Here is a 14339-nt window from a genome sequence, read left to right as displayed (position 1 = left end):
AGAAAGAGCCTTTGGTTGGGCACAAGAGACAGGGAATGAGTGAGGCGACCGCAACAACCCAGGTAAGAAGTGAATGGTAGACCATACGATCCAGCAATCCTACTTCTGGGAATTTACCCCGAAGAACTGAAAGGAGGGTCTTGAAGAACTGCTTGCACATCCATGTTCATAGCAACGCTATTCATAGTAGCCAAGAAGTAGAAACAACCAAAATGTCCATTAATAGAGAAAGGAAATGTGGTACACACAGCGGAATATTAGCCTTAAAAAGAAAGAAAATCCTGTCAAATACTACAACGTAGGTGGGCCTTGAGGACATTACGTTAAATGACATGGGCAGTCACAAACTGACAAATACCGTTATGATTTCATTTCTGTGAGGTATCCGACATAGTCAAACTCTGAGAAACAGAAAAGTGGCACGGTGGTCGAGGGGCCAGGAGGTGGGGGAAAAGGAAGTTGTTGTGTGATGAGTATAGAGTTTCAGTTTTGCAGAATGAAAAAGTTCTGGAGATCTGCTTTCACCACAATGTGAGTATATTTCACACTACTGAGTTGCATACTTAAAAACGGAAGATGTTAAACTTTAGGTTATAGGTGAAAGAGGAAAAAAAAAAAGAAGGGATGGTGGTCTAGACTGGCAGTAATCACGAGAGGGTTTCCTGTAGGAACATGCAGCTTGCCATTTGTGATGGTTAATTTTTATATGTCTACTTGACATCTCACGAGGGGCCCAGATATTTGGGCTACTATTATTCTGGGTGCTTCTGTGAGGTTGTTTTGGGATGAGACTGGCATTTAAAAAAATTTTTTAATGTTTATTTATTTTGAGAGAGAGAGAGCCAGAGCCAGAGTGCGAAGGGGGGAGGGACAGAGGCAGAGGGAGACCCAGAATCTGAAGCGGGCTCCAGGCTGAGCTGTCAGCACAGAGCCCGATGCGGGGCTCGAACTCACAAACTGTGAGATGACGACCTGGGCCGAAGTCAGACGCTTCACAGACCGAGCCACCCAGCTGGCCCTGAGATTGACATTTAAATCAGTACACTGAGTGAAGCAGATTGCCCCTCACCCCAACATGGGTGGGCCTCACCCAATCACTCGAATGCCCAAATAGAACAAAAATGCTGACCCTCCTGGGAGTAAGAGGGACTTCCTCCTACCTGACTTTGAGCTGGGGCACTGGCTTTTTCCTGTCTTCAGACTTGAACCGAAACGTTGTCTCTTTCCAGATCTTCAGCCTATGGGCCTACAGACTGGAACTATACCGTTATTGCTCCTGGTTCTCCGGCCTTTGGACTGAGACTGGAACTAATCCACTGGCTCTCCCGGGTCTCTGCTTGCTGACTCACCCTGCAGATCTTGGGACTAGTCAGCATTCATAACCACATGAGCCAATTCCTTACAATAAATTTCATATATTTCAATAAATGTCATGTATATAGAAGTTATTGGTTCTGTTTCTCTGGAGAACACTAACACATCATTATAAAACAGGAACCCAAATTATATAATAACAGCTTACTAATTTAAATGTCTTACACGATAATTTTTATTGGTTTCATTTTTGTGTATACATAGAAAATGTTGAAGACTGAGTGAATTCTCTGCGCATGTTTGTAAAATAATCACAGTCAAATGTGACCACCCGTTTTAACACTTCAAAATACTCCTTTGGGATTCATGATGTAAACGAGAACGCTTTTGTGCTTACGGTTTGTGCTTTCTGCTTAAGTAAAAGGACTTCAGTTCGTCAGCCGGTTCGGCTACGACTCACGTACAGACAGATACTAAAACGCGTTTCTGAACACCATCCGAAGCTTGTCCTTTTTCCCGTGATCCCTCTCTCCCTGAGCAAGTCAGCCTCTGCGTGAGACCAGCCGCCTGGGGAGTGGGGCGCCGCGACGTTCGCACTGCAAGCTGTCAGCACCGGAGCAGGGTGAGGTGGGTGTCCGTGGAGGGGCTGCCCAGCGCAAGGTGCTGTCGCCTCAGTGGGGTGAGGGGTGCTGCCTGGGTGGGGGCCCCGGTGCCAGGGTGCCGGAGCCCGAGCAGGGTGAGGTGGCGTCACTGCGATGGCAAGGGCAGCCGGGCTTGGGGCGTCCGGCCCAAGTGGAGGGTCTCCGGGCAGGAGGGCACGCTTGCAGGAGGCAGCCCCGAATGAGGTGCCGCAGCCCACGTGGGGTAAGGAAAGCATCCAAATTTCAGTGCCTGGAACCTTCAGAAGCGTCAGGGGCATGACGGTCAAAGGGACACCAAGGAACCGTTCCGAGCTAAATGAGACACACAAGATCTGTTAACTCAATGGGATGCCTGATTGTTACTGGGATCTCTGTGCTCTAAGGGGCAAAATTGGAACGACCGGCAAAACTTGGAGGAGATGTGAGGACTGGACGGAGCTAACGCTATCAATGTGAATATTCTAATTTTAATGGCTGTATTATGGTTGTGGAGAATGCATTTTTGTGCCGGAAATAATACACTGAAGTGTTTGGGGGTGATGGAGTGTCATGTCGACCACCTTTACCCAAACGGTTGACAAAATGTTCTTTGTACTGTTCTTGCAGCTTTTCTGTAAGTTCGAGATTATTTCAAAAGAAAAACATGAAGAATCTTTAAAGAACATGTGTCAACCTCATTTTCTGGCATCGTGGCAACAAAGGACTGAACTGCGATAAATCGGTCTTCCTGGTTTTAGTGTAATGGTTGATTTCTCCTTCCTCAGGTTTGCTCTTGTGGGTCTTCTTTCATTTTTTTGTAAAGCAAAGTTTAATGGGATTTATCTTTGAAAAAGACTTAAGCCCACAGTGCTGACCTTTTTAGAAATGAAAACACTTGAGGCTTCATAATGCAAATGTGCCAAACTGTAAGTGAACAACTAATGAATACTGTGTGATTAAAAACACCTGTCAAATGCTTACAGGAAAACAATGTCAAAAGTTCTTTCTAAAAAATATTGCCGGAGCGCCTGGGTGGGTCAGTCGGTTGAGCTTCCGACTTCAGCTCAGGTCATGATCTTACCATTTGCGAGTTCAAGCCCCGCGTCGGGCTCTGTACTCACAGCTCTGGGCCTGAAGCCTGCTTCGGGCTTTGTGTCTCCCTCTTTTTCTCTGCCCCTCCCCTGCTTGCACTCTGCCTCTCTCTCTCTCAAAAATAAACAGACATTAAAAAATATTGCAATTTTGTAGAACTGTATCTTTGGCTGACTATTTTATTAGTCTTTTGGTTGAGCTTTCAATAGGTCGGGTTCTTACTTTCCTCAAGCTTTGGCTGAAATATTGTGCGAATGCAAGGGTTAATAAAAATAAAGGAAACAAACGTTTGGAATCTGTTTCCTTGAGTGTTCCCTTGGCCAGGTTGTGCCTCTTGACTCTGTTAGTCGGACTTTCTGTGAATTCCTTTCAGTCACGACTGTGACGCCTGTATATCTTGTCAGGGATACACACAGTCATTCAAACTTACTTAAGTTCGTTTTTTTTTATTAACTACCTACTTAAGTGCAAAAATTGTCACTACTCAACTTAGTTGACCTCTAAGCAGAAAAAAAAAAATGTTTTAAATCTTGTTGTATTCGAGGAACTCTGTACCAGGTATGAGTGAGACAAATTCAAGGGGCCACATTCTCAGATGCATTTCATTTTCTGAAATTCAAATTTATTCAATTCCAAATACTGAAATAGTTCTTACTCTATGCCAATCACTCACCTAAGTACATTAAAAATATTAACTCTTTCATCTTTGAATAACTCCATAAGGGATTTTTAGTATTCTCATTTGATTGGTGAAGAAATTCATATACAAGAATGTAAGTAAAATACCTAACCAAAATCTCAGCTAGAAAAGAGAAAAGCCAAATTTGGAACCCAGATGGTCTGGTTCAGGAGCCCCTACCTTTCAGCACAATGCCACTCTACCGTTCTTGTTAATGAGAAATGTCCTATGTGGGTTATCTATATATAAAACAGATGCTCAAGAAACCTTAAGAATCAGTTAAATCTCAGCTCAGGGTTGCAGACTGAGCACAGATAGTTGCTTCATCTCTGCCTAGAGACCTCACTGAAACTATCATAGAGGAAAACCAAGGAATAAATAACAAAGAAAATGGAAACAGATTTGTGAGTTCAACTTTCTGGAATTCAAAAAAACCAATTTAGTCAAGTTCTTTGGTCAAGGAATTCACAAGGGAAATTAGAAAATACCAGGAGACAAATGAGAATAGAAACACAACACACCAAAATGTATGAGATAAAGTGAAAACAGTACCAACAGGGAAGATTGTAGGTGTAAACATTAAGAAAGTCTCAGATCAGTAATCTAACTTTACATCTCAACTAGAGAAAGAAAAAGAAACTCAAAAGTTAGCATGAGGAAAATACTAAAGATGAGAGCATACACAAAATAGAGAATAGAAAAAACCCTGATAGGGATATCAACAAAACTAAGAATTGGATTGTTGAAAAGATCAACAAAATTTAAAAACCTTTAGCTAGATTAATTTCAAAAAAAGAAAAAATATTTAAATAACTAAAATCAGAATTGAAACCTGGGACATCACAACTAATGCCACAAAACCAAAAAGGATTGGGTCACCTGTGTGGCTCAGTTGGTTGAGCATTGATTTTTTGGCTCAGGTCATGACCTCACAGTTTGTGAGTTTGAACCCCATGTTGGGCTCAACACAGAGCCTGGAGCCTGTGTTGGATTCTGTGTCTCCCCCTGTCTCTGCCCCTCCCCCACTCCATCTCATAAATAAATAAATAAATAAATAAATATTTTAAAAAACCCCAAAAAGGATTATGAGAGAATACTATGAACACTTACATGCCAACAAACTGGATAACCCATAGGAAATGGATAAATTCTTAGAAATACACAACGTACTAAGACTGAATCATGAAGAAATAAAAAATTGAAACAGACTAGTAAGGAGACTAAATCTGTAATCAAAACCTACCAACAAAGAAAAGCCCAGGATCAGATGGCTTCACTGGGGAATGCTACCAAACATTTAAAGAAGAATTAACACCAATCCTCAAACTCCTCTAACAAACCAAAGAGAAGGGAATACTTCCAGACTCATTCTTAAGGACAGCATTACTCCAATACCAAAGCCAAAGACACTACAGGAAAACTACAGACTATATATACAAATATTAAATCATTACCTTACACACCTGAAACTATTGTTATATGTCAATTATACCTTAATAAAAAAAACCTACAGACCAATATCCCTGATGAATACTGGCGCAAAAATCCTCAACAAAATAGTACCAAACGAAACTCATCAGCATATTAAAAGGATTACACACCATGACCAAGAGGGATTTTTTTCCTGGAATGCAAGGATGCCTTGACCCTCATGTATAGGGTCAAATGATTTTCAATCAGGGTGCCAAGAACGCACAGCAGGGGAAAGGACAGTCTCTTTAACAGATGGTGCTGGAAAAACTGGATATCTACTTGCAAAACTGTGAAGCCATATTCAAAAATTAACTCAAAATTAAAGACTTAAACTAGGGGCATCTGGATGGCTCAGTAGTTAAGCATCCCACTCGATTTTGGCTCAGGTCACAATCTCTCAGTGGTGGGGTTGAGCCTCACATTGGACTCTGCACTGAGCATGGAGCCTGCTTAAGATATTCTCTCTCCCTCTCCCTCTGCCCTGGCCCTGCACATATGCACGCTCTGTCTCACACAGAAAAATATTTAAACTAATACCTACACTACAAAATTCCCAGAAGAAAACAAAGTTTTCATGACAAGGGATTTGGCAATGATTTCTTGGATACGACACCCAAAAGCATAGGCAACAAAAGCAAAGTAGACAAATGGGACTGTATCAAACTTAAAAAAAGCCTGCACATCAAAGGAAACAATCAACAGTGAATAGGCAACCTATAGAATGGGAGAAAATATTTGCAAATCACATAACTAATAATGAGTTAAATATTCAGAATATAGAAAGAACTCCTACAACCCAATAAGAACATAAATAACCTGATTAATAAATGGACAAATAACTTGCATAGATATTTCTCAAACGATACAGAAATAGCTAACAAGTGTAAAAGATGCTCAACTTCACTAATCATTAGAGAAATGCAAATCAAAACACAGTGTGGTACCACCTCACACCCATTAGGATAGCTACTATAACAAAAAACAAATTAAAAACCCAAAACAGAAAATGTGTTGTCAAGGATGTGGAGACATTGGAACCCTTGGTGAGAACGTAAAATGGTGCAGCTGCTATGGAAAAACGTAATGGAGGTTCCTCAAAAAATGAAAAATACAAAGTTATGCCATATGATCCAGCAATCCCACTTCTGAGTATTTACCTAAAAGAATCGAGAGCCAGATCTGGAAGAGGTATTAATACTCCTGTGTTCAGTGCAGCATTATTCACAATAGTCAAAAGGTGGAGGCCACTCAAATGTTCACTGAGGGATAAATGAATAAAATGTGGTATGTACATGCAATGAAATATTCAGCCTTTAAAAGGAGAGAGATCTTGTCATACAGCACAAAGATGAAGTTTAAGGACATTATGCTAAATGGAATAAGCCAGTCACAAAGAAATACTGTAGGATTTCACTTCTATGAAGTATCTAAAGTAGTCAAACTCATAGAAACAAAGATCAGAATGGTAGTTGGCAAGGGTTAGGGATGGGGAGAATGGGGGTTTTCAGTGGGTATAGTTTGTTTCGCATGACGGAAAACTTCTGGAGATCTGTTGCACAGCAAAGTGAACATACTTAACACATACTAAACTGAAAAAACAAGGTAAATAATTACAAAGTAATAATTAAGAGTCCTTTAGACACTGAAAAATGTGTATATATAATATGTTTGGGATTAACTTCAAAATAATTTGAAGGTTGGTTGGGGGAGAGAATGAAGTTATACATGAAAACTGTTGACAGTTCTTAAAGCTGAATGGATTCATTATACCATTCCCTCTACTTCTATGTTTGAAATTTACCAGAATGGACGAGTTAAAAAAAAAAAAAACCTCAAGATTATCAAAATGAAAAATTAAATCAATAAAAGTGCTAGATGAGAAAGTCAAAGAAATAATCCCACACTGTAAAATTAAAAAAGACTAAAAGAGCCTGTGAAAGAAAGCTAACATACAGGACCTCCAGGTCACCCAATCAATAGGAGCCCCAGAAAGAGAAACTCAACAAATGGAGGGCAGAGATAAAATACTGATACATTTTTTTTGTCCACCAGATGGACGTTATTGCACTTCCACTACTAGTAGGAATATAAATGGGTGCAATCATTCAAGGGCACCAATTTGAACAACTTAAAATTAAAAATTCTGGAATCTTAGGACAGAAATATCTATTTCTCTTTTATCTCTTGTATACATACCTACAAGCTTGTTTGGATGATTGACGTATATTGCAGCAAAGAAGTCTTTGGAATACATTCAATATCCCGAGAACTGGCTGAAAACCATCTGAATTAAGATTCCGATAGTTCACATAATTATGTGAAAACGTAGACTAAGAGTGGAATCAAGGTGGAATCCAAGTGACTTAGACAAAGTCATACCTGAATATAGTAAATGTTCTTAAATAAATAATTCTTCAAATGAATAATTATTAAATTCTGGTTATTTAACTAAATTCAGGTGCATCCATATAATGCAATTCATTAAAAGAAATGTTATGTGCTGATATAGGAACTTCTCCCAGATACATGATAAAAATAATTTACGTTTAGTATTCTCATTTGTATTTTTTAAAGATATAGACTTTATATAAAGAGTAGATTATGATTACATACACTTTTATGTATATGAAAAGTTTTGAATAATACAATATTAACAATACCTCTTAGGGTAGGTTCTATGTAAAGAAAAAGGCAGTTTACAGAACAAAATGTGTGATTCACTTCTCTCATTCTAAAAGTTGAACTTGCTATATAAGTGAACTATACTATTCCTGGAATGAAGTAAATTATTAATTTGGCTCCTCTTATTTTCGAAAAAATAAAGCTTTGGCCTGGCCAGGTTCTTTGTATAGTTAGATCTACACATTCACTTTTTTGAAGGAGGATGGTTAGAAAGGCCACGCCTCTGGGGATTCACGGGTACTTCTCTGATGAAGCATAATTTGACCGAATACCATTGACCAGCAGCGTACCCTGCCCTCTGGGAATCGAGGTCCAGGCGCGAGAAATCTATGCCCTTAGCGAGGCAGTCTTGGTTTGGTTGGAAAATATCCCCTGAAGATAGAAAGGAACACCCATATATGGTCTTGAGATAGTTCCTAAGTGTTTTGCAGGAGTCCCGAAGCACTATCTTATCAAGCCCACTTATCCAAATAATGACGTTTGCAGATCTTGACTGCTTACGGCCAAGAATTTCTACTTCTACGTTCTCTTGCCTGTTCACTTCATATCCACAGAGCTTGTACACCTGCACTTAGGAATGTCAGGTGAGGACATGTGATCCAGCAAACGCACAGCCAGGGTGGTTTCTCTTGCCTTATGTTTACAGCTCACAGTTGTGAGTACTCTGTAAATCCAAAGGAAATGAGGTTTAGGACAGGAGAGGCCTCCCAACTTCGGGTTTCTTTACATCCCTAATCCATACAAGCTGGCCTCTAAGGCTCACTGGCACCACGACCACTATTTAACCTATCTTTAGGTCAGTACTAAATATCCCAAGGTCCTGCATGGGTTTTGTTTCCAAGTACTACAGATGTTTTTAAATGTTTGAGGAATGGAAGACAACAGCAGTTCCCCAAATTTTAAGTGCTGTGTTTTGGCTGTATCACAGGCTCTCTAAATAGCTGTAACTTAAAGACAGCTCCAACTGAGTGGGAAACTTCACAAACGCTCACGCATTAGTTATTCCGGCACATCACCTAAAATTCACAACTGTCATGGAGGCCATAGAGCTGTTTTCAACATCTTCCGATGTACTGAGGCACACTTTTCACAATCAACCTGTTCTTTAGTCCTAAATGACTTCAACGTTTTCACAGAAGATCGTTTTTCAAACAATTCTCAGGATATTGAGTATATTCCAGAGACTTCTATGCTGCAATACTTTGATCATCAAAACAAACTTGTAGGTATTTGTGTGAAGGCCACACATTACCAGATACTGAATATTAAAATGGTAAGTAAACAGCTCTTAGCAGGGGTCCCCAATGTAGAGAAATCTTAAAGTTGGGTTAGAGGACAGGTCAGGAGCTCACTACTTGGCTTCTGATCAAGAATTCCTTCACTTCTAAACCAAGAACACCAGCCTCTCTGTAAAGAATGGATCACTCACTGCTTGCTTACCCCAGGAACCTTAACTAGACTCCCTGCTTAATTCTTCAAGTAGAATGTTTATGGCCAATGTTTATTAAAGTTACAGTTAAATTTTTTAGTTTCCCAAACTAATTAAACTACTGGAATTTGTGAGTTCATCAGCTTGGCATAATTCGTTCCTGTCAGTTCCACTCAAATCCCTTCAGTCCAAAATGCTGAGGTCTAAGAGAAGGGTTTTGAGCAGGGAGAGATTTCCATTTTAGGCATGTCCAGTTTGAGCTTGGGAGGTGCACAGGTTATCTAGCACACTACTGGATGTATACAGCAATCTGAGCTCAAGTTCAATTTGAACGCACATAGTTAACTGAAGACAGTGGACAAGATAGTGCAGCAAAGTGAAGGTCTAAGCCCAAACCTAGAGGAAAGGCGTTAATTTCATCACTGTTATCCTAGTAAGCATAGCAAATACAATCATGATGACTTTCAGGGCATTTTGTAATTTGCAAAAATGTTCGTCAAAATATTTTTGGCAATTTTCTCTAGTAGAAAACTAGACCTATTGAAGATATCCATCTGATTATAAATTTCAAAAAGCAAAAAATCTCGATACTGGAACATCAGCATTCTCCCGAGACACGTTCAAGAAAATAAAGCACTAACAGAGCCTGATAGCTACACGTTATCCATTACTGTGCCAATAAGGGTTTGGCTAAATAAATTTGGCCTACAGGACATGCTTTTCACTCCTAAAATTAACTAGTATTTATATATAAACTACATGTCAGCATAGCTCCATGTTAAATGTTCTACATATCAAATGAAACTCCAAGGACTGTATATAAAATACTTTTATAGATATAACCTAAATGCTAACAAATACCAGGTTTACTTTTTTCAACCCGTTCTTCTAAAATATAAAACACCTGCCTGCAAAACCGCAAATGTTCCCAAAACATGTTTACTCTTTAGCCTGGTCTTCAGGAGGAATAACATTAACTGGCAGAACTTACTGTTTCCCATGTTACCTACCCACCAGAATACATTAGGTTCTCAAGTCATAGCTGCATCCCAGAAACTTTAGATTTGCAGCACCCTGTGATCCATCAATTTAGAATTTGGGGGTAGGATCCAGACACATCCTTTGAAAAAGCTCCAATATGCAGCCGTAGGTTCGTCAATCCTGAAGACTTCACGCGTTGCGCGAATACAACTTAGTTCTCAAGTGATGTCAAGTGCGAACGGCTTCAGTGGCCTCTAAGAGACCTAATGAGAACAAGCGAGACCACCCTAGGACATTCACCTAATTTTGACCAGTCTACCTGCAAGATGGACTAAACTTCGTGGCACAAACGCATATTCCTAAAATCTGATGGCATTACGAATGAAAGTCAACGAGATTTAACTGATAACCAATTTATTAAAAGGCCGATTTAAGCATCTGCAATGGTGACTTCCACCTCAACTCCTGGCTCAATACTGATGGAAGTAATCTGTTTAACAATCTCAGACGGACTGTGCAAATCAATGAGCCGCTTGTGGATCCTCATCTGAAAACGATCCCAAGTCTTAGAACCTTCACCACAAGGAGTTTTTCTTGTAGTGATTCTCAGAGTCTGCAACAAAAGACAAAGGAAACCAAGCATTTACGGCTTTACGCTGCTCTCTAGAACATCCGGAAGACCATCACGCCCATTCCCTGGTTAAGATTAACCCCGGAGCATCACTCCTCTCCTGGCACCAACTTGCAAGGGCAAGTCCGTGTCCACTCAGCCCGCACGGTGCCCTTACGAGCGCCGCACCCACCCAGGAACAGAAGAGCAAAACTTCCACAGCTACCTGTAAACACCCGGTACTCAACGGGAACAAAGTCTAACCGCTTTTCTTTCGGGTTGTGTGGTTTTCCCACCCCTCTGACTCATTTCACCTTGGTGGGCATCCGAACCGGTCCTTTCACTTTGAGATTCTTTTCCTTGGCGCCTCTGATCAAGTCGGCACACACTACAGGGAAATAAAAGCATCTTTCAGTTCGTCCAAAACAGCCGAAGCAGCCCTAAGAAATCTGAACTGATGCTGGCTCAGAATAGCGTATAAAACTATCATCATCACTCAACACACTTATTGTCTCCTCATCGCCAACAAGGATTTAAGAGGCACCAACAGTTAAGGGGGGGATGCTTCTCATTTTCCCTTTCTACGTTAAACAACTTGTCACTTGACTTTTCCGAGTCGATCCTGTACAGCAACAAGTCAAATTCATCGTTTTTTATTTATTTACTTATTTTTTTCCCCAAAGCCACCGTACTGACCCTTCTCCAAAGATTTTACGTTGCGGCTGGTTAGAGTGATTCTAATTCGGTGAATCGCCACCTCCGGTTCCACGGGGGTCTTCCCGGTGTCTTTAAAAGCCTAGCATTACACAGATGAACACAGATCTTTTAAAAGCCTAGAAACACGCTTCATCGCGTCTCCCCAGGCTCCTCCACCACTTCAGGAGCCCCTTTTTCGGGTAAGCGAGGCTCGCGCCTTCGCCGCTTCCGCCCAGCCCGGCAAGCGTCCCAGGAAGGGACCAAGTCCCGCCACGTTCCGAACCGCGCGGCGCCGCCCCCCGTCTCACCATGGCTGCGGCGCGGCTTCCTGACCGACTTGTTCCTCGGCGAGAGCGAACAGCGGTGAGTCAGGAGCAGGCGCGGGGGGCCTCCAAAGCACCGCTCCGGCTACGACCGCGTCTTCCTCAAAGAGAAAGGCGGGCGGCCTGCGCGGCACTTATATAGCTGCGCTCACGTCTGCATCCGGGTCCCGCACGCGTCTCCGCACTGCCCCGGAAGAGGAACGGCCCTCAGGGCTACGGAGGCGGCTGCGCGAGCCGGGGCTGGCGCGCCCGACGAGCTGGCGGGAAAGGTGCGGCTGCGGGCGCCCCCTATCGGCCGGGAGGAGTCAGAGCCCCGCGAGGTGGCGTCCACGCCAGCGCAGTCACCACCGCGGTCCTTTAACCGCCTGGGAGAGATGACCGGGAGATTGCGAGCTAAAACCTGAGAAACTCCTCTGCCGGGCGCCCCTGCCCCTGGTCTCTGCAAAATCAAAACGACTCCTGTGGTTTTTACAGCGCAAATGTTTCTTCCCATACAAACCGAATCACTCGTTCTCTGAGCAGGTGGGTAACATCTCTGAGTTTAACTCACCTGGATATTGGGAAAAATGACTGACAAGCTGGGCGTGTTGTTTTTAAAGTGAGTAGGCAGTTGTTTTCATAGCCTGAAATACCTTTTCGTGATACTTTGCCTTCTGGCTTCGCAGACCGGTAGAAGCATGTAATCCGTTTCTAGAAAGCATCTGAACTTGGGTTCTTTCCCTCCGGGAACGTGATGCCTGGCTGCTGGGATTATCCTGGAGCGTGTTGTGCCTCCAGAGGCCCATCCTGGCGACCCAGGCTCTCTCCCTAACTCTAAACATGTATCCCCTCTCTGTTCGGAGAAGGTAACATCGGAAAAGACCCTTCGAGATCGCCTGAGTGTATGGGACAAAGTACAGTGGAAAAACTTAAGAGCGGTCAACTGACTTGGGTAGCCAGGAGAGAGAGCATAACGAGGACACATGTACTGAAAAATGGCAGAGTGGTTAAGTAGAACGACATAGGGACGGTGGGTTTTGGTGCAGGACAGAAGGAAGGGTAAATAACGTCGTTATTTTACAGGTGAACTGTTGGGTGCATGAGACTTCTTTGCTCCGACACACTGAGCTGGTGGGCAGAGCTCTGACCCCTCCAGCTAGGGCTCCTTCTTGAGCCCTTCTCTTCTGTTCCTTGAAGGGAAATGATGTTTGAAACTTTCATGAAATAACAGCATTAACTTACTTATTTGGTGATAACTGGGCAGAGCTACTAGCTGGCTTTTTTTGACTCACAAAAATATGTATACTAGGTTTTTCTGCCATTTAACAGTTAATTTCAGTGTTAAAATTTGTACCTTTCTAGTTCATTTTATTCTAAAATGGCATCCATTGGCTGTAAAAAAAAACAAAAAACAAAAAAAAAACATATCCGCAGAATTTACAGCAGAAAATCTGAAAACCAGAATTCTTAGTTTACTAGCTGTAATCTAAATGAGACTTCATAACTTAGGGTTTGACTGTGATGGCGACCAGTAGGAATGCTTAAGTGTATTTGTGATTTTTTTTTAGGAACAAATCTGGTCCATCTATTCTTAGGTTTGTTTCCCCTCAAGCACTTGAGAAAGCGGTGAACAAATTAACTTCCTTGACCACAGAAAAGAATTTCAGTATAGGAAAAGGCAAAATGTGGCCCAGCATGTATGGGAATAATTCTTGATGTGACCAGAACTAAGGAAACAGCTGGTTGAGGTAATATTAGAAGGCTGTAGTGAAAATTTACAAAAAAAGAAAAAGAAAAACGTAATGAAAACACCGCTACTTTCATTTTTTTTTTAATATAATTTATTGACGGGGCGCCTGGGTGGCGCAGTCAGTTGAACGTCCGACTTCAGCTCAGGTCACGATCTCGCGGTCGGTGAGTTCGAGCCCCGCGTTGGGCTCTGGGCTGATGGCTCAGAGCCTGGAGCCTGTTTCCGATTCTGTGTCTCCCTCTCTCTCTGCCCCTCCCCCGTTCATGCTCTGTCTCTCTCTGTCTCAAAATAAATAAACGTTAAAAAAAAATTTATAAAAATATAATTTATTGTCAAATTGGCTAACATACAGTGTGTAAAGTGTGCTCTTGGCTTTTGGGGGTAGATTCCCCTGGTTCATCGCTTACATACAACACCCAGTGCTCATCCCAACAGGTGCCCTTCTCGGTGCCCATCTCCTGTTTTCCCCTCTTCCCCCGTTCCCCCCCATCAATCCTCAGTTTGTTCTCTGTATTTAAGAATCTCTTTTGGTTTGGCTCCCTCCCTCTCTGTTTGTAACTTTTTTTTCTCCGTCCCCTCCCCCATGGTCTTCTGTTAAGTTTCTCAAATTCCACAAACGAGTGAAAACATATGGGGTCTGTCTTTCTCAGACGGCCTTACTTCACTTAGCATAATACCCCCCAGTTCATCCACGTTGCTGCAAATGGAATG

The 14339-nt window shown here is 42.0% G+C and overlaps 1 protein-coding gene, 2 long non-coding RNA genes and 1 other non-coding gene across 5 annotated transcripts in view; 1 reads left to right on the top strand and 3 right to left on the bottom strand.

Moving 5' to 3' along the window:
• Positions 1-1531: 1531 nt before the first annotated feature.
• Positions 1532-7358, bottom strand: LOC147572118 (uncharacterized). The gene is made up of 2 exons (XR_015246921.1): positions 3016-7358; positions 1532-2267 (listed from the first exon to the last, which is right to left on the bottom strand). It is a non-coding gene; the product is annotated as an uncharacterized LOC147572118 (long non-coding RNA).
• A 3309-nt stretch (positions 7359-10667) lies between these two features.
• On the bottom strand, positions 10668-12042 carry RPS20 (ribosomal protein S20). Its single transcript, XM_025923050.2, has 4 exons — positions 11885-12042; positions 11577-11676; positions 11195-11268; positions 10668-10883 (listed from the first exon to the last, which is right to left on the bottom strand). The coding sequence occupies exons 1-4, from the start codon at positions 11885-11887 to the stop codon at positions 10701-10703; spliced, it is 360 nt and encodes a 119-aa protein (XP_025778835.1). The 5' UTR covers positions 11888-12042; the 3' UTR covers positions 10668-10700.
• LOC112859805 (small nucleolar RNA U54) lies at positions 11339-11405 on the bottom strand. Its single transcript, XR_003223542.1, has one exon. It is a non-coding gene; the product is annotated as a small nucleolar RNA U54 (small nucleolar RNA).
• A 176-nt stretch (positions 12043-12218) lies between the features above and the next one.
• LOC147572117 (uncharacterized) overlaps positions 12219-14339 on the top strand; it is an 83182-nt gene continuing 81061 nt past the window's right edge. For both annotated transcript variants that reach the window (XR_015246650.1, XR_015246649.1), the window contains exon 1: positions 12219-12421. This is a non-coding gene — a long non-coding RNA (uncharacterized LOC147572117). The remainder of the gene's footprint in view (positions 12422-14339) is intronic.

This window comes from Puma concolor, chromosome F2, assembly GCF_028749965.1.
Source record: "Puma concolor isolate L17-30 chromosome F2, mPumCon1.1.hap2, whole genome shotgun sequence".
NCBI classification, from domain to species: Eukaryota; Metazoa; Chordata; class Mammalia; order Carnivora; family Felidae; genus Puma; species Puma concolor.
This window is presented reverse-complemented; position numbering and strand designations above follow the sequence as displayed.

Coding starts and splice junctions, on each gene's coding strand:
- RPS20 (XM_025923050.2), bottom strand. Junction 11,269..11,576: donor CGTAAAATCTTTGGAGAAGG/GTCAGTACGGTG, acceptor ATTTCCCTGTAG/TGTGTGCCGACTTGATCAGA. Junction 10,884..11,194: donor CGGTTCGGATGCCCACCAAG/GTGAAATGAGTC, acceptor CTTTTGTTGCAG/ACTCTGAGAATCACTACAAG.